This window comes from Epinephelus lanceolatus, chromosome 1, assembly GCF_041903045.1.
Source record: "Epinephelus lanceolatus isolate andai-2023 chromosome 1, ASM4190304v1, whole genome shotgun sequence".
NCBI lineage: Eukaryota > Metazoa > Chordata > Actinopteri > Perciformes > Serranidae > Epinephelus > Epinephelus lanceolatus.
Window position 1 is genome coordinate 27,018,975 of NC_135734.1, and position 24,412 is coordinate 27,043,386.

Consider the following 24,412-nt stretch of genomic DNA (forward strand, 5'->3'; position numbering starts at 1 on the left):
ATCCAGTTTTAATACCACTCAGGAAAAAGTGGAGATGCCAACACCTAAACTGGTCTTGATGGTGATGCTCATTAGGCCACAAGATGTTTCTTTTTTTTTTCTTTTTGCGCTAACACACTCTTTCCAAGATAGCTCCTTGTATTTGAGTTTCACATGAAAGGCCTGTTTCACTCAGTTCACAAATATTTGTATAAAAGTCTCCCTGTGGTTAATGTGAGATGAAACTGCCAACACTGAAACCACTAACTTATTAAACTCAACATTAAACCTGAAGTAAGCTCACTAACTCTACAGTGTGTGCTCATAGTTACTGACTATGACCCCTCAGTTACCATGGTGATGTCTCCCTCTTAAAGGAATAACACAGTGTTACTTAGTTTATCTTTCTTTGTTTAACAGGCCACAGTCTACAGCAACAGTGATGGTTTCCTCCTCTGTGACCAACATCACTGTGACGCAGATAGGCAACATGCAACAGTAAAATAAAGCAGATATCTAAAGTAAAAACAGGACGCAGGAGAGAAACTAACAAACCACAGAGATTCAGTTAGAAGCTACAGACGCACCAAGAGCTGAACACAGAGAAACGCCTTTCTGTCTGGTGTCCTGCAGACAGAGGTGAGTAGAGTCTCGCAACACACACACGCTTGTTTGAGGGGGAGAAACAGGGATGTTGAGGGTTGTCTGTGGTCGGCAAGACATCACCGCTACCCACTTGAGGGTGGCCTACTCCTGAGAAGGTCCTCTTCAGGTGTGGCTTTTCGTGGCAAACTGACAATGTAAACACACATCAGATCGGCCAAGAGTGACAATGGAAAAAGTGTAAAAGAGGCCAAAGGCACCTAAGCAGAGGAAGACACTGTGGAACAGGGGAACAGAGAATTCAGCTTTTCTACTTATTCAAGTATTACACACACACACACACACACACTTTCATATGTGGTGAGCCTCCTGTGTGGTAGATTCACTCTAAATAAAACACATATAATAGGTACTTTAAAAGGACGTCGGGTGTGTGTCTGTGGCCTGTCTGTTAATGTGATCCACGTCTGATGTTCGCTGTGGTTTTCCTGAGAGCATGTTCTGCAAAATGACATGTAAGTATAGTATGTTACGTAAAGTTCATGTAGTCAGACACACAAGTGTCTTCTATCTGGACAGTCTTAGTACGCTTCATCATGGCCGGACGCCTGCTGTTTGTCATCCTCATGTGTAAGTTAAACCTCCTATAGATTTAATCACTGATAATGTGGGTTATTACAAACTAATGTAGGTTCACACCTAATTAATATCTAATATTAGCCATTATGTGTCAGCATGTTATCCACACTTCTATGGTTGGTGATTTTATGTCGTGTGTTCTTATTACCTGTGTTGGTGCTCTGTGTTATTTGTGAAATTATTGTGGACCTTTAGAGCAACTAATTTTCCCCATCGGGAACTTGACTCCTAAGAGTTTTAATCTTTCTACAGGGTGTTGAATTTCTTTATGAATCATGATTATGTCTCTTTACCTTGTTTAACATATTTCCAACAGATTTTTTTGCTGAGATTCAAGCACAAGGTCAGTCTCTTATCAATTATATGTCATGTCCAGCTGTGCTGTTATCTATGGAAGTGTATTGCTGCCACACAAGAAAAAAAAAGTACCAGGTAATACAGCAAAAAGATGTTGTTGTTTTAAAAACATTTTTACAAGATATTTTCACATTAAAACAGGATTTTTTTTCTTGTAAAAAGAAAAAGAGAAAGTTTTCTGACAAGTGATAAGTGGTCATGTTATAAGAGACCTATTCAATTGGCGGCCCGTGGTCCACATCCGGCCCAGAAGCAACCTCTGAGTGGCCCAGTTAGAGGTGGCTACTGAAACCCGGTATTAAGCAGGCTGCGGCAAAATTAATAAAGACCGTAGTATTAATAAGCCCTGACATTATCGGTTCCTTCATGGTGGTTTTTAAAGTTTTGGTTTCATTTATCATCACACTGCAGCCTCTCTCTCCTGCTCTCTGCATGCTGGGGCTGTTCTTACTTTACTCAGTATTTTGATGTCAGGAATATGATTTATTTTATTGACATTTTTGACTAGTTTCCAGTGAGACATTATTGAGTTTATATAGTGACTTTGCTGTTGTGACTGTTGCTGCCATAGACTGTATAAAAATACAACAAGACAAAGAGTATATTGTTTTTAACTTGTAAAAATGTGAAAAACATCTGGGTAATAAAAAGGTGCTTTTCGCATTATTACCTAATACTGATCAGTGTTTTTTTTTCTTTTTTTTCTGGCGTGTCAGTAATATGCTTCCGTGGTTATTACCTCATGGGATTTTTATCATAATCTGTTATTAATATTTGATGTATATATATATCATATGTTTACCTTTAAATTTTCAGCTCTTCTTCCACCTAAACTGACAGTGAATCCAGCGGTGATCACAGAGACAGACTCAGTCATATTAAACTGTCAGACTCCATCGTCTGTTTCTGTGTCTCAGTGTTACTTCCGCACTGACAGAGGAGGACCTGCCAAAGGCTTCTCATGTCTGAAGACACTGACAGGAACTGAGCTGCTGAAGATGACAAAACAGAGTTCACCTGCTGAGGTTAAAGTGACGTGTTTTTACCTTCATGTGTCTCCATCTCCTGACAGTGACATGTCCTCCATCACCATACATAGTGAGTGCATCCTGCTGCTATGGAGTTGTAGTTTAATATCTTGATACTCTCGTGTCTCTCAACATGGGGATCCAGTTATTCCATTATGAATTCATAATCAAATTTTTTTTTAAAAGTAAATTCTGTTTAATGCAAGATATACTCAAATTTTCAGCTCTCCCACCTAAACTGACAGTAACTCAAAGAGTGATCACAGACGCAGACTCGGTCATATTGAACTGTCAGACTCCATCATCTCTTTCTGGGTCTCAGTGTTATTTCTACACTGAAGGAGGAGGACCTCCCAAAAGCTTCTCTTGTCTGCAGACACTGTTGGCAACTGAGCTTCTTTTGATGGCACGTCAGAGTTCACCTGCTGAGGTTAAAGTGAAGTGTTATTACCTCACAACGTATCCATCTCTACACAGTGACACATCCTCCATCATCATACAAAGTGAGCAAACTCTTCTGAGGAAGTGTTAGAAAATGTTCAATGGGCATCATCAAAAATGTTTTAAAAAATCTATTTTCAATTATTTAACCTGACCTAATTTTCAGCATCTCAACTACCCACACTGACAGTGAATCCAGCGGTGATCACAGAGACAGACTCAGTCACACTGAACTGTCAGACTCCATCATCTGTTTCTGTGTCTCAGTGTTATTTCTACACTGTGGGGCAAGACTCTCCCACAATCCTCTCTTGTATGAAGACACTGACAGGAAGTGAGCTGCTGAATATGGCACATCAGAGTTCACCTTCCGAGGTTAAAGTGAAATGCTTTTACACTGTAAAGCTTGGAGACTTAAATTCTCCATCTCCACACAGTGACACATCCTCCATCACCATACACAGTGAGTGATTGCTTTATTAATCTACTGATATTAATGTATTTCCATGTAAGGACAGTGGCATGGTGTAATATTTCAGGTGTGTTTGATGTTAGGGGTAACAAACCAAAACAAAGAGATTTAACAACCTCTTTTTTCCCCTGTGGTTGGAGGTGATAGGAATATTGTTTTTTGTGGTCATCATCTTAACTGATGTTTCACTCCTCTAATCCCGGATCATCTCTCGATGGTGGAGCAGTGGCAGAGACGTCTCCCTGCAGCCCTAGGATCCGTCTTTCTCCACACCTTGTCCTGTCTTTGGAGCCAGAAGCTCCCTTATTCTGCCTCCTTAGCCAGGTCTTTAAAGGCCTTCCTCAGATTGGAGCCTATGATCCCGAGAGAATTTAAGAACTGCTAGGTGGATGTTCCCATGTAGCCTCTGCAGCCAGCCTCCACTTGATAGGTGAATGCCCTCCACCCTGCTTGTGAGGACTCAGCTGCCTGCTCTGTGTACTTTTCCTTCTTGAAGACAGACTCCCTTCCCTCTTACCATGGGACAGTCAATTCCATCATGATGACAATCCTAGTAGGTGTGGACCAGAACATGATATCTGGCCGTAGGGAGGTAGTGTTGATCTCTTGTGGAAACTTCAACTGATGGTTGAGATCAGCTCTCATGCTCCAGTCGCCCCAGTGACAGAAGAGACCACACCCACGCACTGACCTGAGTCTCACCCTCTTGCCTGGATCAGCCGCTGTGCTGTTTCCGGGTAGGCCCTGTTTGCTTCGAGCCTGTATGCCCCTGGTCATGGATGTGCTGCTCGCTCGGGTTGCAGAGTTGCAGGTCTCCTCTGTGCCGTTCCAGAGGTGTTGGTTCCAGGAACTGGGAAGGATGTCGTACGTGACTCTGATGAGGAAACTCAGCCTTGCTTAAGGTATCCTCCACATATTTGCCCACGTAACAGCCCTGCTGATCACAGCCTTCCAGAATGCTCTTGCTGCTATTGGCCCACTTCCTTGATTTTGTAGCTCTCCTCTTCCATCTTAACAACTCTGGAGATCACGAGGTCTTTCCTTTCTTTCTTTGTGGCTTTGGACCACATCTTGGGTGCTGTACCCCGTCCAAAGCCAGCCCTGCCTGGCTGCAGCAGTCCAAAGATCTCCTGTTGCTTCAGATGATTACTTATTACAAACTCACATCAGATGTCACACACATTTATTATATTAGTTAGTTGTTATACACAATGTGTGTGGTGTTGAATCACAGTTGGACTGTAAATGTCTGTCCATCTCCTCTTATTGTAGATATTATGGAAAGAGAGTCAAGAATGCCCCCGACAATGCCAACATTCAGTATGAGCACAGGTAGGAGATTTTATACATTAAGCTTGCAGTCCAGAACATTATTACATAGCACTTGAGTACTGATTAGTTTGAAAAGGTCTTTGTCTTTTCATTTGCCAGGCTATCTAAAAGTGTACATGATTACAGAGAAACACAAATGTATTGTCTTTTCATTATTTATTTATTTTTTTGTAGGCCAAAAACCAGAGATCACATTTCAGCATTTTTACGGTGACCGTGTTTTCTTTACTTGCTCTCTGCCTGGATCTGCTAATCGTGACACAAGATGTAACCTGTACCTTGGAGAAGCAACACGTCCAGTCCTAACAACAAACACAGAGAGGAAAAAGACCTCAACCAATCAGAGGTTCTGCCAGTTTACTGTTATAATTAATGATTTGCTGAGACGTCTACATTTAGGTCAACAAAGTGATGCCAGCTGTGATTACAGTTTGGGAAGTGAACCCAACTCTTTGTCTCCTCGCAGTGATAGATACAAACTGACTGGTAAGTCCGTACACATGCTACAATTTAACCATTAGGCTACTTTTACAGCTTGCATTTGTTGGGAACACATGTTAATAGTTCCATAGGGTGGCATGGTGGAGCAGTGGTTAGCATTGTCACGACAGCAAGAGGGTTTCTGGTTTGATCCTGGGGTGGGGAGCTCTTCTGTTCGGAGTTTGCATGTTCTCCCCGTGTCAGCGTGGATTTTCGCTGGGTACTCTCTAGCTTCCTCCCACAGTCCAAAGACATGCAGGTTAATCGAAGACTCTAAATTGTCCGTAGGTGTGAATGTGAGTGTGAATGGTTGTCTGTCCCTATGTGTCAGCCCTGTGATAGTCTGGCGACCTGTCCAGGGTGAACCCTGCCTCTTGCCCAATGTCAGCTGGGATAGGCTCCAGCATCCCAGCAACCCCCAACAGGATAAGCAGTTACGGATACATCCAGTGAACTGCGACTGGATAAATTCAGACATAGTTAACATAGTAGTGCAACTCCACCTTTGAGCTGCTCAGTCAAGTTAAATTGTAAAAGTGTGACATCAGAATCTTAATCACGTTTATTCTCCAAGTACTTTCTCAAAATATGAGTCATTTGACAGTCAGTAGCTCTGTTATTTAAATTTCATTTCAAATATATATTTTCATTATAACCAGTCCACACACGTGCACATGCTAACAACAGCAACAAGTCTCTAGTTTTATTAAAATATTAAGATAATTGTTGAAGTTAATAGGAGGTAATCAGACTGTAAAATACATGAACATTGATTTATTTGTACACGTATGAAAATAAGAGGTCCAAATCCATTTTCTTTTATTGTAGAAATTGTGGAGAGAGAATCATACATGACACCGACTATGCCAACATTTAGCATGACCACAGGTAGGACATGATATATATCTGAAAAGCAATCCACAAAATCACCACATATCACTTTCATATTTAGGAGTTTTATTTAATTGTTTTTGTATTTTTATTTATCAGGGCTGACAGTTAACAATCCTGGTGCTTCAACTCCTGTGACTCTTGTGAAAACCACATCAAGTGAGATAATTACAGATATTTAGAATTAATCATAAACTGTGAATGTTTTTATTGGAAATTATTTTAAAATGTACTTTATTTCTCTCAGCAGGTCAGACTATTGGTACACCAAGTGACACTGGTGCCTCCATTTCTACTTTCCTTACATCAGTGAAACCAGAAGCAGGTAAAATTAATTCCTCAAGTTATCAATCATTCACTCTGACTTTTTAGAGAATGTTGGGATATTTGTCATTTTTAATGTTAATGTTTTTGTGTCTTCAGTTACTGGCATAACTTCCAGTGCTGCAGGTAGTTTGACTTCTGCTGACACAACTTCTATAAATCCAACATGTGGTGATGAAATAACAGGTAAACTTAATTTTTAGTTAGTGCATGAAAATGTTAAAATGCTTTGCTGGGAAATTTCATAAATGCTGTATGTGTAAATCCTTCTGTTTGTCAGCCTGGTACTAAAGCTAGCTTGTTCCTTGCATCCACGTCAGGTGATATTCTAACATTAAGATTGCCAGTTGTGAAACAGGTCTTTGATCTATATTAGTTTTTGATACTGATACTGATTTGATGATTAATTGAAAGAATAATATAGCAAAGTTCTTGTGACACTACATCTCCTGTAGCACCACCCTCCTGATAGGCTTCATAGTTCTTGCCCACATTCAACCTCTTCTTGTAATGCAGGGAAGCTGACACTAATGACTAGAGCAGGTGTGAGTGTGGGAGTCGTCTTGCTTGGATTGGCACTTCTCTTTACTAAAAGCAGGACTGGTAAGAATTTGAATATATTTACCTCACCAAAGTTTACCGAGCGTTCATTGTAAAACCCAGCTGCATTTGCAGGAATTGTTTCATGTGGCTTCACATTTTTTAACAATTAAAGGCTGCTGGCATTAGTTTCTGGAAGCAAAATGTATAAGACTGACTGCAACACCCAGTATACTTGTTTTACTACAGATCATTGAAGCTCCCTGATATTAATAATCGAAAGCTGATTATTTATTTTCCTTATTTTTTGCATTTTCTAGATAATTGTGTTTTCAACAGGTAAGAAATTCAATTTCTTAAACTAACTTGAGTGCATACAAGAATGTATCATCTTTTCCATTAATGCTCAGATTTATATTAATAGTTTCAGATATTTAGTCTGGCAGCTGCCGAGGACAACCATGGTCCTCTTCAGTTTTTACATGCTCATGTGGACATTTGTCAAAAAGGTTCTTTAAAGGACCTTTAAAAAAATTAAATCAAGTGATGATTCTGCTGGAAAAAAAACTTAACACCACAGTCACATTAAAAGCATTAATTATACAGCAAACATAATTCAGAGATTCCACTAGATCCTTATTAAGCCAACAAACTAACAAATCTTGAGTAAAAAGCATAAGAAGGAAGAGGAGGAGGGAGGAAGCTGCAGCAGCATGTAGGTATTGAGAAGTCACAGAGGCTTGTTCCATTTCTGAGATTCACACTTTTCAGGGTCATCCTGTAAATACTAATGCAGTATATTCAATTGTAAATGTGTACTAAGCTTTTGCTTTCCTCTATAATGAAAACACTCATTACAAAACCTGTTTCCTATGTTTGCATTTAGACCAAAAGCAAAGGTCGCTGGTTTGCCGCATGGTTATGATGAAACCTACAGCATCATCCTGTACGAATGCAACACTGGTGAGCTGCTTTCCTCTTCCTGAATGAAGTATAAGGTTCATAGACATGCTGATCAGCCATCCTCCATGACATAGAATATCTTTTAGATAGTTACATTTTCTTATGGTTACATTTTTAAACTACTCTGATTACTATACACTCTCCCAGTCACTCATAACATCTTGTGATATTTCAGAAGGAGGCTTCCGCTTAATGAGGCAATAACACTTTTAATGGACATACAGTGACTCGCCCAGTACTGGACCTGTCTCAAAAATTGTTGTTCACATCAGCCTCTTTGACCGATTTACACGGGGAAATAGGGTCCAGGTTGAAAAATGCCAAAGTTACCCTTTAATGGCCTCTTCTGTTAATGCAGAGAAGATGATACTGATGATTGGAGCAGCTGAAACTGTGGGAGCCTCTTGGCACTCCTCTTTACTCAGAGCAGGATCGGAGAGAATAGAAAATATAAACCTCAACAAAGTTTATTTGAGTTTTCACTGTAAAACCCAGCTGCAGTTGTAGGTAATGTTTCATGTAGTTTCAAATTCATGTCAGTTAAAGACAGCTGACATTACTTCTGGTAGCAAAACATAAAAGAATGACTGCTACATCCAGCAGCTTTGTGTGTATTATTAAAGCTTGTCGATATCATTCATCACTGGTTGATTTTTTTGTTTGTTCCATTTTCTAGAAAAATGTTCATCCAAGAGGTAAGAAATCTTATTTTTCAAATACAATAAAGTCAACTTGAGTAAGTACCAGTATGTATCATTTTTTCCATCTCCCTCTGACTGCCTCTGAGCTGGTCCACTGGATGCAGATTACTTTGCTCAAGAGCACGTTGACATTGGGCAACAAGGTTCTTTGAGGGACCTTTCAAAAAATCACAGCAGCAGTGATATATCTGCTGTAAAAAATAACATCCCCAGCACTCTGAAAACACAAATGATATAGCATACGTACTTCTGAGATTGTAGTAGACGTTATTCACACTAGATCCTTGACAAAACTTCAAAAAAGGCACAAGCCAGGTGATGTTGGATTGATGGAGGATGCTGCAGCAGCATGTAGGTGTTGACATGAAGGAATCGGCTGAGTGATAGTGACAACTGTCAGGTCCATGAGGTTCATTACATATTACAGCAGACAGAGGTTCACACTTTTCAATCACATCATTTAGATGTTTGGGTAGAGTAATCCCGAATATTCATTTGGAAATGTGTACTAAGCTTTTGCTTTCCTCACACTCTTTACAAAACCTGCTTTTTCTGTTTTTTTTTTTCATTCCTTTCAGACAAAAAACAAACGTCACTGGTTTGCCAGATGGCTATGATGAAACCTATAGTATCGTCACCTATGAGTGTGACACTGGTGAGCTGCTTTCCTCTTCCCAACTAAAGTATAAGGCTCATAGACATGTTGATCAGCCACTGGGTGGTGCAGGTTCTGCTAAGATGCTCATAACAGGCCAGAATTTGAACAGGCATAACATGACATTACATTACACTTGTTAAAATTTGCATCATCAGTCTTTAAAACGGTGTTATTGTGGCATGACAGGAAATTATATGTTGAGCACAATGCTGGCTAACGTTTATATTTCACTGAGGTCAGTTCAGTCATGTGCGTTTGTGTCTTTTCACAGTGATGACAGCAGCACCTCAGAGAAGTCTGATACATCAGCCCTGACATACACACTGTACAGCACTCCAAAGTCAATATGAAATACAGACATTGTGTTTCTTGCATCCTTTTCTTTTCTTTCTTATGTACAGGTTATATGATGTTATTTACACCATTATCCCAAAAAGCAAAAACAAGGATGGTGCAGTGGCTTAGTTGCACCTTGTTGACTTGATAGAAACAGATGTTATGTCAGAAGATGACATGTATCATGTGTCACAATGCTTTAATAATAAAAACATTACAACTGTGTCAAATGTCAAACATTGTTAAGGTGACTTAAAAATATTAATTCAGCCAATGTGACATTTTACCAAGTAGAGGGACAGACATACAGTGTGCATAATTTGGAGATATAAAGTTAAACAGTTGAATGTTCAGGACAAACATTTTTACTTCAAGCAGAGCATGAGCATGATCTCAAATCTGAGCTGTTTCAGAAAAAACAAAACGTTTTAGTGAAGACATATATAATGCATATAATTTTACACACACATTCTTGTACTGTCATCTTTGTGAGGACCCTCATTGACATAATGCATTCTCTAGCCACTTGTCCTAACCTTAACCATCGCAAGTAAATACCCAAACCAAACCCTTATCCAACCCTAACCTAAATCTAATTGTAACCTGAAACCTTAAACCAAGTCTTAACCCTCAAACAGGTCTCTGAAGAAGTGTGAATCAGCCAAAATGTCCTCACTTTCCAAAAATGTCCTCACTTTCCACACATGTCCTCACTTTGTTGCTAAAACGTGTATTTTGCTCCTCACTATGTGGCATGTACAAGTATACACAACACACATGCAAGCACGCATGAACACACACACAGACTGTGGCCTTTGTGTATCTACTAATATGGAAAAAGCCAAAACGAAGCAGCTGCATATCAACAGAGCCACAGAAAAAACTATAAACAATTTCACTTTTACTTTTTCTCATCTCTCTTTGGCGGTGAGCCTCTAGTGTGGTAGATTCAATCTAAATAAAACACATATATTAGGTACTTAAAAAAGGACATCAAGTGTGTGTCCGTGGCCTGTCTATAAATGTAATCTACGTCTGATCTACACTGTGGTTTTTCTGAGAGCATGTTCTGCAAAATGACACCTGACTACAGTATGTTGAAGTTGATGTAGTCAGACACACAAGTGTCTTCTATCTGGACAGTCTTAGTACTCAGCTTCATCATGGATGGACGGCTGCTGTTTGTCATCCTCATGTGTAAGTTAAACCTTCTATAGATTTATACATGATTAATGTAGGTTATTACAAACTTATGCAAGTTCACATTTACAGTTTTCTGCAGTTGATAACCAACCTCTCTCTGCACAGACTTCACACTGTTCAGACAATTCTCATGACCGACATGCAGCTCAGCATAACATTTAATCTTACATCCAAAATGCACTAATGCAACAAAAAGTGTCCCAAGAGGGATTTCTGATCATGTGGCACCTCAACATGGAAAGTAATTCCTCTGTGGGGTTGAGGAAAGGAGAGTACTGTGGAAGGAACAGTAAGATCATACTTGAGTGGCCTGTGAACCCCTCAGTGACTGAAGGAGAATGGAGAATTGCCACATTGTCCAATACAGTTGCAAAATGTTCTGGATTTGGCCTCCCTTGCTTAGTTTTCTTGCCAAGTTTCATAGAGCTCACCAAGGAATGAAAATAGGCAGTTAGTGATTTACTCCCGGTTAGAAATCATGCATTTTTAATGATTTTTTCAACGTGTGTGATGTGAGGGTGTTACACCACATCACACTTGTGTCTTCTCTTTTTTTAATGGTGGATAATTAAATGTTATGTGTGCGTTGCTGCGCTGGGCTGTTTGTTTGTTAACTTATTGTGGAACTGCAGCACAGAGTTTAATACTAATTTCCCCATTGGGACAAACAACATATCTTGATCTTGATTTTGGCTCTTATACCTCTGGATTTTGTTTTAATTTTTGTACACTTTGTGAAAGTTATTAATGAGATATTATGACATCAGTTTAACTTGCTAACACATTGTATTTCCGACAGATTCCTTTCATGGGATTCAAGCACAAGGTCAGTTTCTGATCTGTTACCTTTCATGTCCAGATGTACTGCTATCCCTGTACGCGATGTTGTCTGTTGTTAATTTGACTATGTGACTATTATTAATGTCATTATTCAGTATTTGAGATGACATATGTTTACCTTTAAACTTTCAGCTCTTCTTCCACCTAAACTGACAGTGTATCCACCGGTGATCACAGAGACAGAAATAGTCACACTAGACTGTCAGACTCCGCCATCTGTTTCTGTGTCTCAGTGTTATTTCCTCACTTTAAGTGGAGGAATTGTCAGAGTCTTCTCATGTCTGGCGAAACTGACAGGAAGTGAGCTGCTGAAGATGGCACACCAAAGTTCACCTGCTGAGGTTAAAGTGAAATGTGCCTACTATGTAAAGTCTCAATCTCCTTACAGTGACGCGTCCTCAGTCATTATACAAAGTGAGTGAACACTGCTGTTATGGACTTTTAACAACATGGTGCAAACAACAAAATGGCTCTTAACATGGAGGATGGGTTTAAGAAGGTTTTAAAAAGGCATCCTCTATCATCATAAATGTATTGTCAGAAATGTTTTTATTTTCACTTTTTGAAAAATTCAATTTTCAGTTACTTTTGTAAACATATTCTTTTATTTTCAGCATCTCTCCCACTCAGACTGACAGTGAATCCAGAGATGATCACAGAGACAGACTCAGTCACACTGAACTGTCAGACTCCGTCATCTGTTTCTGTGTCTCAGTGTTATTTCTACACTGTGGGGCGAGATTTTCCCAAAGTCCTCTCTTGTGAGACGACTCTGAGAGGAACTGAGCTGCTGAATATGGCACGTCTGAGTTCACCTGCTGAGGTTAAATTGAAATGTTTCTACACTGTAAAGGTTGGAGAGAGAGATTCTCCATCTCCACACAGTGACACAGCCTCCATCACCATACACAGTGAGTAACTGTTCCTCCCATCTACTGATATTAATGTATTTCCATTCAAGAAAAGTGCTGTGCAACAAAACAAAGAGAGAAGCATTGATTTAACAACCTCTATTTCCATTAAAATGTGGTGAGTGGAGGTGATACAGATATGGTTTTTGTTAGTTTGATATCAGAATATTGTTGTAATATTGTGACATTGTCATTCTAAGCAATGATAGATGATTACATTTCCTTTAAAATATGAATTACAAACTGACATCAGATGACACACACATATTATTTTAGCATGTTGTTAATTAAACATGTGTGTGGTCAAGTCTGCAAGTATTTGTCACTGTGTACAAATAACAAGGCTGCTCCACAAAGTTAAATATTTGTTTATTTGTACACACTGTAAATCAGTCCAAACCCATCTCCTCTTATTGTAGATGTTGTGGAAAAAGAATCAAGCATGCCCCCGATAATGCCAACATTAAGTATGAGCACAGGTAGGACAATTTATTTATAAAGGTAGCAGTCCAGAACGTTATTATATCACACTTCAGTATCTCTTAGATTGAAAATCTGAAGAGGTGTTTGTCTTTTCATTTACCAGGTCTGGTTGACAGCAGGACTCATGCTTCCATTCCTGTAACCTCTGTAAAACAAACATCAGGTAACAAAATAACACAAGTGTGACTGTGACATTAGTTATTCACAAACTATACATGTTTCAGTGAATTCAGTATTTTGAAATGTTTGTTGATTCACCAGTTTTGACTGTTGGTATGGCCAGTAACACTGATACTTCCACTTCCCCTACATCAGTGAAACCAGCATCAGGTGACATAACTAATCAGTTTTTCAATTAGTCTCACTGAATCTTTTGAAAAAGTTGATGTATAGCCACAATATATAGAAAGATAGTTTGAGGATTGCACACAGATATGTCCGTCAGCAGATAAAAAGTTTTTAATGACGCCTTTCAAGCATTTTTAAGGACAAAGGCCGAAAGCGCTTTGTCCTTAAAAATGCTTGAAAGGCGTCATTAAAAACTTTTTATCTGCTGACGGACATATCTGTGTGTAATCCTCAAACTATTTTTGTTCTTTCTGGGTATTTATTTGGACTATACACCAGGAGGGTCAGAGCGCAGTGGTAACTTTGAACAATAATTGATTAGCCACAATATATACACACACTGAATCACTTTACAAAGCATGTCAGGAATGGTTCACTTAGTGTGTAATGGATATGCAGGTGCTTATGTGCAAGTTTGTGCAGATGCAGATTAGTCCATAATGTGCAAGTAAAATCAAGTGATTGAGCAGAGATTTGCTGCTTACTATTTGTGTCTAAAGTGTAAAGGAAGACAAAATATAGTTTTAATGTTAATATGATTTTGTGCCTTCAAGAAACAGCCACCAGTATGACTCCTTTGAATCCAGCATCTGGCAATCAAACAACAGGTAGATTTACTGCATGACTTACTGCATTACTGCATGAAAATGCCAACATACATCACTGTGGATGTTTTTAAATGTTTGTGGCTGTGCACTTTATCGGGTATGACTTCATTTTCTGATATTTACATAAAACATAAACATTCCTAACACACTGCAGTAGTATGTAGGCTTTTCTTTTGGAAATTTTACACATTTTGCAAAAATAAGCTTGAGCTGAACAAAATTTTACAACCAGCTTCCTTTAGACATTGGCGGTTGAATATTAGGTGTGAAGTCGTTTGTGCAAAATGTTGAGAAAAAGCAAAGATTTTACATTTTAAAGTTGAAAGTGGTTTCACTCTCATCTTTAGTAGACACACACTGCATGTCGTTGTAGTGGAAAGTTAAGTAATACAAATAGGATAATTTCAATTCTCAAGGTTCTAAATTTGAATTCAATTATATCAATAACAAAGCAATAACTTGCTTTCCACTTATATATTCAGTGTGCAGTGGTACTGGTGATTGACACACTGTAGTTATGCACAATGTCTTCCTGCTTTTTTAATGTTGTGAGAAGTGAGACTGATGCTTTTGTTGGTTCAAAGCAGAAATGTGGATATGGAATATTGTAGTAGCTGTGGCTGGTTTTGGAGTAACTGCGGGTGTCATCATCCTGGTTTCTGTAATTCTCTGGATTAAAAGAACAGGTGAGAAGTGTGTTTATGTGTTTGTCTGAGAAAATCACACACTGAAGTGATCTAAAGCACTCCCTACATGTTTTCACTCTGATTATAAATGTATGTGAGCAGAAGCATTCCTTTTTCAAAATTATTGCATCTTAAGATTTGCTCAGTTTGAGAGGCGATTAAACACCAAAAAGCTACTCTATCAGTCAGAGACACCAGTCAAGGAACTTGCCAGACGTTGTTTAAAAGTAGCAGCAGCAGCAAACTCCACTGGCATGAATCAACAGCAGAATATCAGTGAGAAGTGTCAGGTTATAAGGTCCGTGCTGAAAGCCACGCAGCTAATGAAGAAGCCTCTGGTGATGAAGCATGAATGAAACAGATGATAGCCGTCAGCTAAAGCAAGTACAGCCTCTGTGCTCTGTCTGAACTAACACTACTCTCCATCTGGGTTAAGACTGGCCACACAGTAGTCCTACACACACACACACACACACACACACACATTCTGACTTGAGTCTCAAAAACCATTTGCAATTTCCAGTAAATATTTTATGCTGCTTGACAACAGCTACTAAAATAACTATTGTGTGACTCATGATCTTACACAGAACAATCACGCAAGGCCTGCGCCTCATATTAAAAAATAAACCACACGTGTGGGAGACCACCACTGCACTGAGACAAAGCTAACCTCATTTGCTCCAGTCTGACACTCTTTTATACATGTGAAATGTTGTGCTACAGAATGTTTCTCTTTACAGCTGGTTTATTCTGTGAAATTGACAGTATAATGCTGTCAGAGTATATTGTGACCATTAAATTCTCAATTCCAGTCAGCTGGACTGAAGACTTTTATTTCGCAGCCATCTTACTTTGTGTCTTTCAGGTTCTGATGAAGAGAGACAGCCAGAGGCTCAAAATGAGAATGTAAGTCTGACGTGAGGGACAATATTGGATTCATTTTCCATATATTTTTTTAATAAATGCTACAGTTGGTTTCTTTATTTTCGCAGACTGACACAAACCATCTGTACACCACCATAGCTGATGAGCCACCTTCATCAGACCTGAGGGGTGTAATGTACAGCAAAGTGCTGAAACACTGAAATGGTTTTATACTGTACAGAGATAGAGAAGATAGACTAGACAAGGGTTACTTAAAATAAGTTGACTGTTGATAGTTGTTGCTTTTTTTAGAAACAGTAAAGAATTATTGTAAAATTTTAGTTTTACTGATATATAACTCGAGGATTTCACTTTACTCCTGTTTGTAATTTTTGTTTTGTTTATAATGTGTTGTCTTGATTATGTTTCACACTTTTTGTAACCGAATATATTTTGTCTGAGACTTCTGTGACTATACATTATTAAACAATTTATATGCATTTACAGCTTACTGCAACTGTAAATACACTTTATGCTTTAGCCCACCACACATTTTACCACACACACAGAGACAAGACACACGAGAGAAAATAACACACGAGGTGAATAAAGGAAGGAAAAATATGTCTTTGTATTTATTCATCAGCTTTCTTAAACATGACGTTAAGAGTATGAGGTCACCTTGACAAATTATGGCTGAACACATGAATATAACACTCTGTGATCTTCTTCGTCATGCATCTTTAGCTCGTCTGAAATGTCTTCTGCTTTACAACAAGGAGAAACTGGCAGAATAAAGCAAGTTATTATTTTCCGTTGTCTCTCGGCTATTTTACATGATCCATATTATTACAGACACCAAAAGGAATTTAGTTAGTTAGTTACGAAATAAAATGTTTGAAGAAAGTAAACCATGATGGCACTGTCCACTGTTTTTAGCAGTTTACTGCCAAAAATACAGACCGCTCTGCATTCGTTTCACGTATGACAAAAGTGCATTTTACATTCTGCAGACTTTTACATTAGCTTTCTTTTTTATCTTCACAACAAAGAAACAAACACGTGTGATGTCTCACTATCATCCTTGGCACAAAGGACTTGTTTTAAACTTTGACGAGAAATACCTGCACTCCTAGGCATTTGTATTTTACTGTGACACGCTGTATTTCTTTCTCTTATTTAATTTCAGCACACATTGAGGACAATATGGCAAACTGTCAGTGGTGTGATCTGCAATGCTCTGAGCAAAGTCACCAAGCACTCCCATTATTCTCATTCTCTCTCGCTGCACCACATCGCTTATGTTTTCTGCATTAATGGATGTGCGTCTCAGTGCTACAGATAAAGGGTTTTTTTTTTCTTAGTGGAGCGCTGCCTGTTGCAGAGGTATGAGCAAATTCATTTCTGATTGGCCATGTTCTCTATGTGTTTATAAGCATCTTCTTGTTGATTTAGTCCTTACTGGTGTCCAGTGCTGCTGCTGACGGTCACCTGCTGATGGTCGCTGCTATCAGAGGGAGCAGAGCTGCTGTTAGAGGACCGCAGAGGCGTGTCGCTGAACCGCACTCCATGGCATTTTCCTGCAGAGGACACAGTCGTCTTATTGTATTGTTCGCGGGCACAGTTTTCCTGTACAATGAGGGATTATTAAGGCCGCACATATGAAGCGGACACATATAAAAAGAGGTGACTTGTCCCCTCCTTCCCCCCTGACATCTATGCCTATGCTGACAAAGTACATAATTTTGTTACTTGTTTATTGTTTCATCACAGTTGAACAGGATGAGGTTAAGAAAATAACTTTTGGGAAATGCACTTATACGCTTTCTTGCCCAGAATTAGATGAGACTGATACCACTCTTAATGTTTGTACAATGAATATGAAGATTCAGCAGCTAGTTAGCTTAGCTTAGCACAAAGACTGGAAGTAGAGGTAAACAGCTAGCCTGGCTCTGTTCAAGGTAAAAATATCTGGCTGTGTGCACCTCTAAATACTTTCTATATCTTGGCCAGGAGCAGTGACTTCCTAGAGCTTTGCCGTCACTGTGAGGTTGACAGACAGCCAGTGGAAACTCCCGCTAGTCGATTAATACTCTATCTTGTAAACCAAACTGTTTCACCCTCACTGTATTACAGTACATGTAGACACACACACTTGTATGCAGACAAAAGACATCCTCATACCTCAGGGTGGAAAGGATGACATGACTCGGGCTTCTTTCTGTCCTTCTGAAACTTCAGTCTGTCACATTTTAATGACTCGTTGTGTTCAAAGGCGTCAAGGGCGTAATCAAATTAACACAACATGTTCATAAGATCAGAGCTTCACCAACATACAAGCAACTCATTTAGCCTAGGCTTACGTAACAGTTAAGTGTGCAAGTCAAAAATTATCCCCGTAAACTCGTAAAAATATTTTTATGATCTACTTCCTGCTTCTACATGTTTTTTGTTATCTATAAAGGATATACATGATCTCGATGGGATCCATGGTTACTGGAGAAGAACTGCTGCAGTCACACTTATTGTCCACAACAACCATGAAGAGGTTGCTGCTGGGAATCTGCTGTATGACAAAAGATCTGAAGCCCAAACAGAGACAGAGACTAAAATTAAACGGTTATAACATGATCAGTATCAGACTGAACACCTGCTGTTTAACATGGATAGATACTGTGCCAAAGGCAGTGATTATCAGATGATTCACTGTGTTTATAAGTCGGCCTGAAGCGGTACCTGACACAGCCGTCACACTCGATGTTGCCTGTTGTTTCTTTGATGGTGCGCTCAGAGACAAAGGCAGGGTACTCTGTGTCACACGGCACCATCGTGGTTTTACCCCGAGGTCTCTGAGCTGAATGTGTGACAAAGTTAGTTTAATTGAACTGCAGAAGTAAACAAAACCATAGAGAAGGTTTCCAGTTCTCCTTCCTGTACCCTCTCACACATTCACACCTGTAATTATCATCAGCTACAGTTACCTTTCACTGATAAATCCACGTTCCACCAGCTGTACAGGTTAAATTCAAGCAGGAAACTGGAGAGAAAAACACAAAAATCACATTTAAACAAATGAATGTCAGTTAACTCAAGGATAAACATTAATTAATAGTTGACTAATGTCTTTCTAAAAGTGTGTAAATTAATTCTCTAATACGGTTTAAGCACACCACTAGGTATCAAGTAACTTTTAACTAATGTAATCATGTTACTGGTTGAAATGCACAGTCATGAAGTATTATTAGTGCACAGCTGATGTAATAGGATGTAATACTACTGTGTAAATGTCCTTATAACCAACCCCATCACCACAAATAAAATGTTGGCACTATACTTGTCTGTGAACCATGGATATGTTACATTTTACAATATTATGCAGGAGATACGTCCAAACTTTACATTTCAAGAATAATTCGTTTAATATGTGGTTAGGCTTACGCACAAAGTAACACTTAGTCATGGTTAGGAAAAGATCATTTGGGCTTTAAAAAACAGATTATAGTGGCACTATCCTGGCTGGAAACGCAATGGTGTATCTGTAAAAAACAACCGCCTTTCATGGCACTATCCCCGGTGGAAAAACAGTGATGGATCACTAGAAAACACCCCCCTTTGGTGATGAAAAAAGCTCCTGGAAACACAGCAACGACACACTAAAAAACACCTCATTTTGTTGTCTCAGACAGTGGTCTGCAGCCTGGTGGGTGTCTCCTCCAGGTGTCACACCATCCACCATCTCCTCCACCCCCGGAGGACAAAAGTCGGCTCATATACTATGTAAATGAAATGTCTAAATGTATTTGTGGTTTGCAAAAACATACACAAACTACTATTAATCTATACACCCCAAAGAATTACCACGTATGTACAGTATATCATGTAACTTGTTATGTACAGTTTTTAAGTGTTTGTGTTATTCTTACATGACGAGTTCAGTCAGGAGCCATTTAACAACAGTGAAGGGCTGAAAGAGAGATAAAAGAACATCGTGTTAGAATCTGAAACGAAAAATGTTTCAGGTTGTTTAAATGTCAGACTTTATTTTAAGACTTCGCTCTGCACTGATGTTCCACCTGAGTGCAAACTGTGTTGACCACAAACTCTGAGACAGGTTTCGAGGTCTGTGCTGAAGATTTACCTCAGGTCATATAAATGTAGATGTACTGTAGTGAACCACAGTGGATAAAATTAGAGCCTCTGAGATCTCTATCTTTAAATCTAGCAGCTGATGTTCTGTCTTACATCTGATAGAGTGCGTGCATCGTCGCTGCTCCCGCTGTACTCTCTGCAAAGGGCCTGGTAATCGTACAGTGTGATCCTGCAACACAAGCAACACAGCAGAGGTTGTAATAACCATCAAATGTGACATTTATAACAACGTGCTTGCATGTAGAGAAAAGTTACGTCATGTCTCAGACCTTTTGAAGGAGCCCATTTGGAGGAGTTTGTTCATAACAGCACCCTCCACCTCTCCAAAGAAGAGCCCTGTCTGAGAGAGAAGTTGTGTCAAAGCACACAGGCACATAGCTTAGTACGTACACTGTGTGGACATTATCTTTGGCTTTGAAGAGAGCATAGATAAGTTTCACTTTCAGTTCAACAGTGAGGGTTTTGAGAAAATGGATAAATAAGACTTGGATTATACTGCACGAGTTGTTTGAGTGTTTATAAACTGATGTTTTGATAAGTTTTGCTGCTGTTAAACGTGGTCCCCAATCAATCAATAAATCAATATGCTTGTGGCTTTGTGTGAAGGCAGGCGAGAAAAAAAGTTTTCCTCACAAATTCAAGGCAACACAGCGTGACTAACTGATAAACAAATGATCATTTTGCAGCTGAAGTATTCCTTTAAAGACTATTCTAGTTTAAGAACTTTACACACAAAGTGCATCAGCATAGGAGTCAGTGTGTCATATAATCAGATCTAAACATCAGTGAATCTCTGTGGGATGTTCTAAAGTCCAAAATGCAATAGACTTTTAATGCCTTCCTCTATCTTTCATTCTACTTGTTTTATTTTGTTTTATTCAACGTTTACACAACTTAAAACGATCCTTGAGATGGAAATCTGTTTCCCCATAGAGACCTGACCAAGACAGAAGCAGTTACAGTTCAAACAGTAATAAAACACAACAAACAGGAAATACAATCACCAGCTCAAATAAAACAGTGGCATTTCTCAGTAACATGAACATTTAACAGCTTCACTGTCCTCAAGATCTGCTGTACACACATATTCAGGACTTGTGGGAAAACATTTAAAGGAGCAGTGTGTAAGATTTAGGGGGACTTAGTGGTATCTAGCTGTGAGGATTGCACATTGCAACCAGCTGAAACTACTCCTGGTTAGAGTTACTTCCATGTTCATTGTTCAGGAGGTTTTTATCAGGAGCTGAGTTATTCGCAGAGGTCTCTTCCTCTCCAAAACAAACGGAGCAGGGGTCTAATTTATAAAACAGCGCGTAGGATCCACACTAAAAATGCCAAAAAACACGTGCACCAAAAAATATTTAACAATATCTACAATCAGGCTTCCACCTCACCATCTGTGTCACCAATTTCCTGCCTCCAAAATGTTCATAAGCATGGGTCAAAGTTTCTCCCATCAAGTCTGTTTTTATAGATCAAAACTTTTGTGTGGGAAGTGGTGTACGCCTCTTTCAGGCCTCGCTTTGTGACTACGCAATGATTCTAAATGAGACCCCTGGTGATTAAACTGGTAAAAACACTGAATTAAGAAGTTTCATGTTACAAATTTATGTTTCTCCGAGGCTGCTCAGCTGTCGGGGAAGGGCCACTGGCCCAGCACCTGCTGATGTATGCTCATCTTGTTTCTGTGATCATCCAGATGTTCAGGATGGAAATGGAAATGGATCTGATGATTTAAATCGGTAAAATAACTGAATAAAGCAGTCTCATGTTAAAAAAAAATCAGTGTTGTTCTGATGCTCTTGTCATGGAGGGGCTGCTTACTACGGTGAAAATGCAATTCACCCCGCCCCCCCCCCCCCCCCCCCTTAAAGAGGTGTTTTGGGGGAGTTTTTCCTTATCCGCTGCAAGGGTCCTAAGGCCAGAGGGATGTTGTATGCTGTAAAGCCCTGTGAGGCAAAATGTGATTTGTGATATCGGGCTTTATAAATAAAATTGATTGATTGTTTGAAAAGCGTGAATGGCCCTATCGAGAGCCAGTGTTTGGTTTATCACTTCTGGGCTACTGTAGAAGTATGGTGGTGCAACATGGCGACCTCTGTAGGCTATGACCCCACTCTCTGTGTAGATATAAATGGCTTATTCTCGGTTAACAAAAAGGCAATGACTCTTATTTTAAGGTAATTAAACACTAAAGAAAACATACAAACTGGACCTTTAAGGACAACTTGAGTGTTTACGTGTTGTTCATAGATGTAAACATGCACACAGTACCTGAGATTGCTCCTCTGTGACAAGAATGAAGCCGTTGTTGTCGATGAGGTAACAGTTAATGTCCTGTCAGAAGGAGAATAAAAAGGTTATATTAAAAAAACAACCTGAATGTTTTTTCAATTTTAAAAATTAGAGTTTTGTGACTGTACTTACTGCGTTATCACAGCTAATGCTACATTTTCCATCCAGAGCCGTACACTGAGCAACAAAACACAAGTAGTTTAGCTTCACACCTGATCAGGGAGTCATTTTATTGTACAACATGCTGCAGTAGTAGTTGTTTAGTCACCTGTCTGCAGGCAGTCCAGAACTTCCTCTGAAAGAACTCCAGCTTCATCTGGATCCCCACAGCTGAGCACGAGCACATAAGAGGCCGCTCAATATTCAAAAATAAGTATTAACATGGAGATAATAATGGTATAAAAGTGATTTAGAGGTTGTTACCTGCGACAATTGGAGACTTTCTGTCATCGAGAAGCTGAATCGCTGTGCTGGCTAAAACCACACTCTTATTTTCTAAAGCTAGAGAGGAAGAGCAGAGAGTAAACTTGTTCACATTACACCTTCTGTTCACTAGATGGTGCCCTTCACTCAGCAGCTCCAGCTGGCAGGTTTAAAGGAAACCACAGTACAAGTTCATTACATTACAGTAATGTCCAGTCAGAGCTCTTTCTACAGCCAGATGAGTCTAATAATTCTGGAATGGCTGCTGTGATGGGACATTTCAGGTTATGAGTGGATGCAGTCACCATTAACAGAGGAGAGGTGGTAAATGTCCTGCAGAGCGAGGCTGAATTCGGGCTAGCAGACAGAACGTGGGCCACATTAACTGCATAAAAGCTGTGAGGGAGGTGAGCTGTGCTGCACATCCTATCAGTGGAAACCAGTAAAAACCACAATCCATAGCAGAAAGAGGGACATAGAGAGAGACTGATTAAGATGGTAAGATGCTCAATGACTAAAGTAACCAGACGAATTTCCAAAAAGTAATTTGGGTAATGCTGCACTCCATAATTTAAAGTATATTAAGATGGACTTCTATGAGATAAAATGCAGATTATTTAACAGCCACAGACAGATTATGTGCTGAATCAAGGAACTTTTTTGTACTGCACACTTGAGCTATTATCTCTAATCTGCATACCTGTGCTGAAGGGGATGGAGTAGACAAATGTGCCAGGGACCTGCTCTGCGGCTCTCTTGTACCACAGAGGGAAGTGATCAGCATTAAACACACCCTCCTTGTCCTCCGCTGTCAGGAAATCTCTGAGGAAGCACACGGAATGAAAGCGAGGCGAGGAGCGGAGGATTAGATTCATCAAGCACAATCACGGCCTCGCCTCGTGCTGTAAGTAATGATTAGAGGGACGTTGAGCAGCGGGACTCACTGATTGGAGAGCTGATCGGCGGGTACAAACAGGTTAGTCCTCGACAGGCCGGTGCGTGTACCCAGGAAAGCAATCTCCACTCCTTTGTCTGAGTTCCTGTTGGTTTAATGCAAAGCAGTGAAAACACACCAAATTTCTGAGTCCTTCCCCTGAACATCTCTGACTGATGTCTACATACAATCATACAGCACCACAGGTAATTTAGGTTTTTCTTTTAAATTTATGAGGTTGGACATTTATAAATGTATTTATGCAGTGTGACTCATATCTGCTGCTGATTTAACCGAATGGTGAACAGAGGAAAGTTCTTGACGCAGCTGATGTATCTCTCATTTTGGAGATATATGGTAAAAATACAGTTCTAAAAGAGTTCTTCTCAAACTTTTACATTTTAGAAGCTAGATTATTAATGAATTAACAACAAAAAATAATCAATAGATTGATCTTGAATGAAAATAGTCATTACTTGCAAAGCCTTACATGACATATAAACATCAAACATACACTTTAGAGACAGACACACATCAACATGTGTTCACCTTTTTTTCAAGATTGTCTTAAACTAGCACTCACATGTCCATGTTTTTCTGCTTCCCATTTTATATCTAAGCTCAAAATACATGATGAAATCCACTGTCTGACCAAATGAACATAGCAAAGCTTAAGTAATAATTCAAATGTGATAGCAGACAGACTGTGTGACTCGTTTTCAGGTTTGCAAAACCTTAATGTGTTTTCAAGATAATTATGAATAAATCTTCACCTGTAAGATCAGAAATAAAACTAATGTTTAAACCTTGTGATTAACACTATGAAAACAAACATGTTGGAGCTGTTTTTGATCGTTGCGATTGCTTTTTAAGGTCATACCAGCAGGGAAAATTGTATTCTATTATTCGGCTGCAGCTATT

General features: G+C 39.3%; 3 protein-coding genes across 6 annotated transcripts in view; 2 read left to right on the forward strand and 1 right to left on the reverse strand.

The window, feature by feature from the left end:
- Positions 1-1,067: 1,067 nt before the first annotated feature.
- On the forward strand, positions 1,068-10,911 carry LOC117256946 (uncharacterized). 4 transcript variants are annotated; one of them, XM_078168470.1, is made up of 17 exons: positions 1,068-1,212; positions 1,538-1,564; positions 2,395-2,676; positions 2,831-3,109; positions 3,214-3,510; positions 4,792-4,851; positions 5,026-5,337; positions 6,160-6,219; positions 6,322-6,381; positions 6,470-6,547; positions 6,646-6,732; positions 7,063-7,149; positions 7,407-7,425; positions 7,973-8,049; positions 8,726-8,744; positions 9,329-9,405; positions 9,680-10,911. In XM_078168470.1, the coding sequence occupies exons 1-17, from the start codon at positions 1,179-1,181 to the stop codon at positions 9,721-9,723; spliced, it is 1,899 nt and encodes a 632-aa protein (XP_078024596.1). In that variant the 5' UTR covers positions 1,068-1,178; the 3' UTR covers positions 9,724-10,911. The 4 variants fall into 4 exon arrangements, with proteins under 4 accessions (XP_078024596.1, XP_078024601.1, XP_078024606.1 ...); XM_078168475.1 differs by having other exon boundaries at positions 6,473-6,547; XM_078168479.1 differs by having other exon boundaries at positions 1,131-1,212; positions 2,496-2,676.
- Positions 10,912-10,958: 47 nt separating this feature from the next.
- Positions 10,959-16,320, forward strand: LOC144463652 (uncharacterized). Its single transcript, XM_078168522.1, has 10 exons — positions 10,959-11,773; positions 11,920-12,201; positions 12,402-12,698; positions 13,118-13,177; positions 13,285-13,344; positions 13,443-13,511; positions 14,084-14,137; positions 14,722-14,823; positions 15,692-15,732; positions 15,819-16,320. Exons 2-10 carry the CDS (start codon positions 12,102-12,104, stop codon positions 15,909-15,911), a joined length of 876 nt encoding a protein of 291 aa, XP_078024648.1. The 5' UTR covers positions 10,959-11,773; positions 11,920-12,101; the 3' UTR covers positions 15,912-16,320.
- Positions 16,298-24,412, reverse strand: part of LOC117257249 (voltage-dependent calcium channel subunit alpha-2/delta-3-like) — a 44,375-nt gene continuing 36,260 nt past the window's right edge. Inside the window, exons 27-40 of the mRNA XM_078168469.1 lie at positions 23,502-23,597; positions 23,258-23,379; positions 22,558-22,635; positions 22,403-22,464; positions 22,267-22,311; positions 22,114-22,176; positions 20,109-20,179; positions 19,933-20,008; positions 19,614-19,654; positions 18,672-18,727; positions 18,427-18,544; positions 18,159-18,272; positions 17,875-17,956; positions 16,298-17,270 (exon numbers count right to left, since the gene is read on the reverse strand). Coding sequence (XP_078024595.1) covers positions 17,178-17,270; positions 17,875-17,956; positions 18,159-18,272; positions 18,427-18,544; positions 18,672-18,727; positions 19,614-19,654; positions 19,933-20,008; positions 20,109-20,179; positions 22,114-22,176; positions 22,267-22,311; positions 22,403-22,464; positions 22,558-22,635; positions 23,258-23,379; positions 23,502-23,597 — 1,117 coding nt within the window. The 3' untranslated portion in view covers positions 16,298-17,177. The remainder of the gene's footprint in view (positions 17,271-17,874; positions 17,957-18,158; positions 18,273-18,426; positions 18,545-18,671; positions 18,728-19,613; positions 19,655-19,932; positions 20,009-20,108; positions 20,180-22,113; positions 22,177-22,266; positions 22,312-22,402; positions 22,465-22,557; positions 22,636-23,257; positions 23,380-23,501; positions 23,598-24,412) is intronic.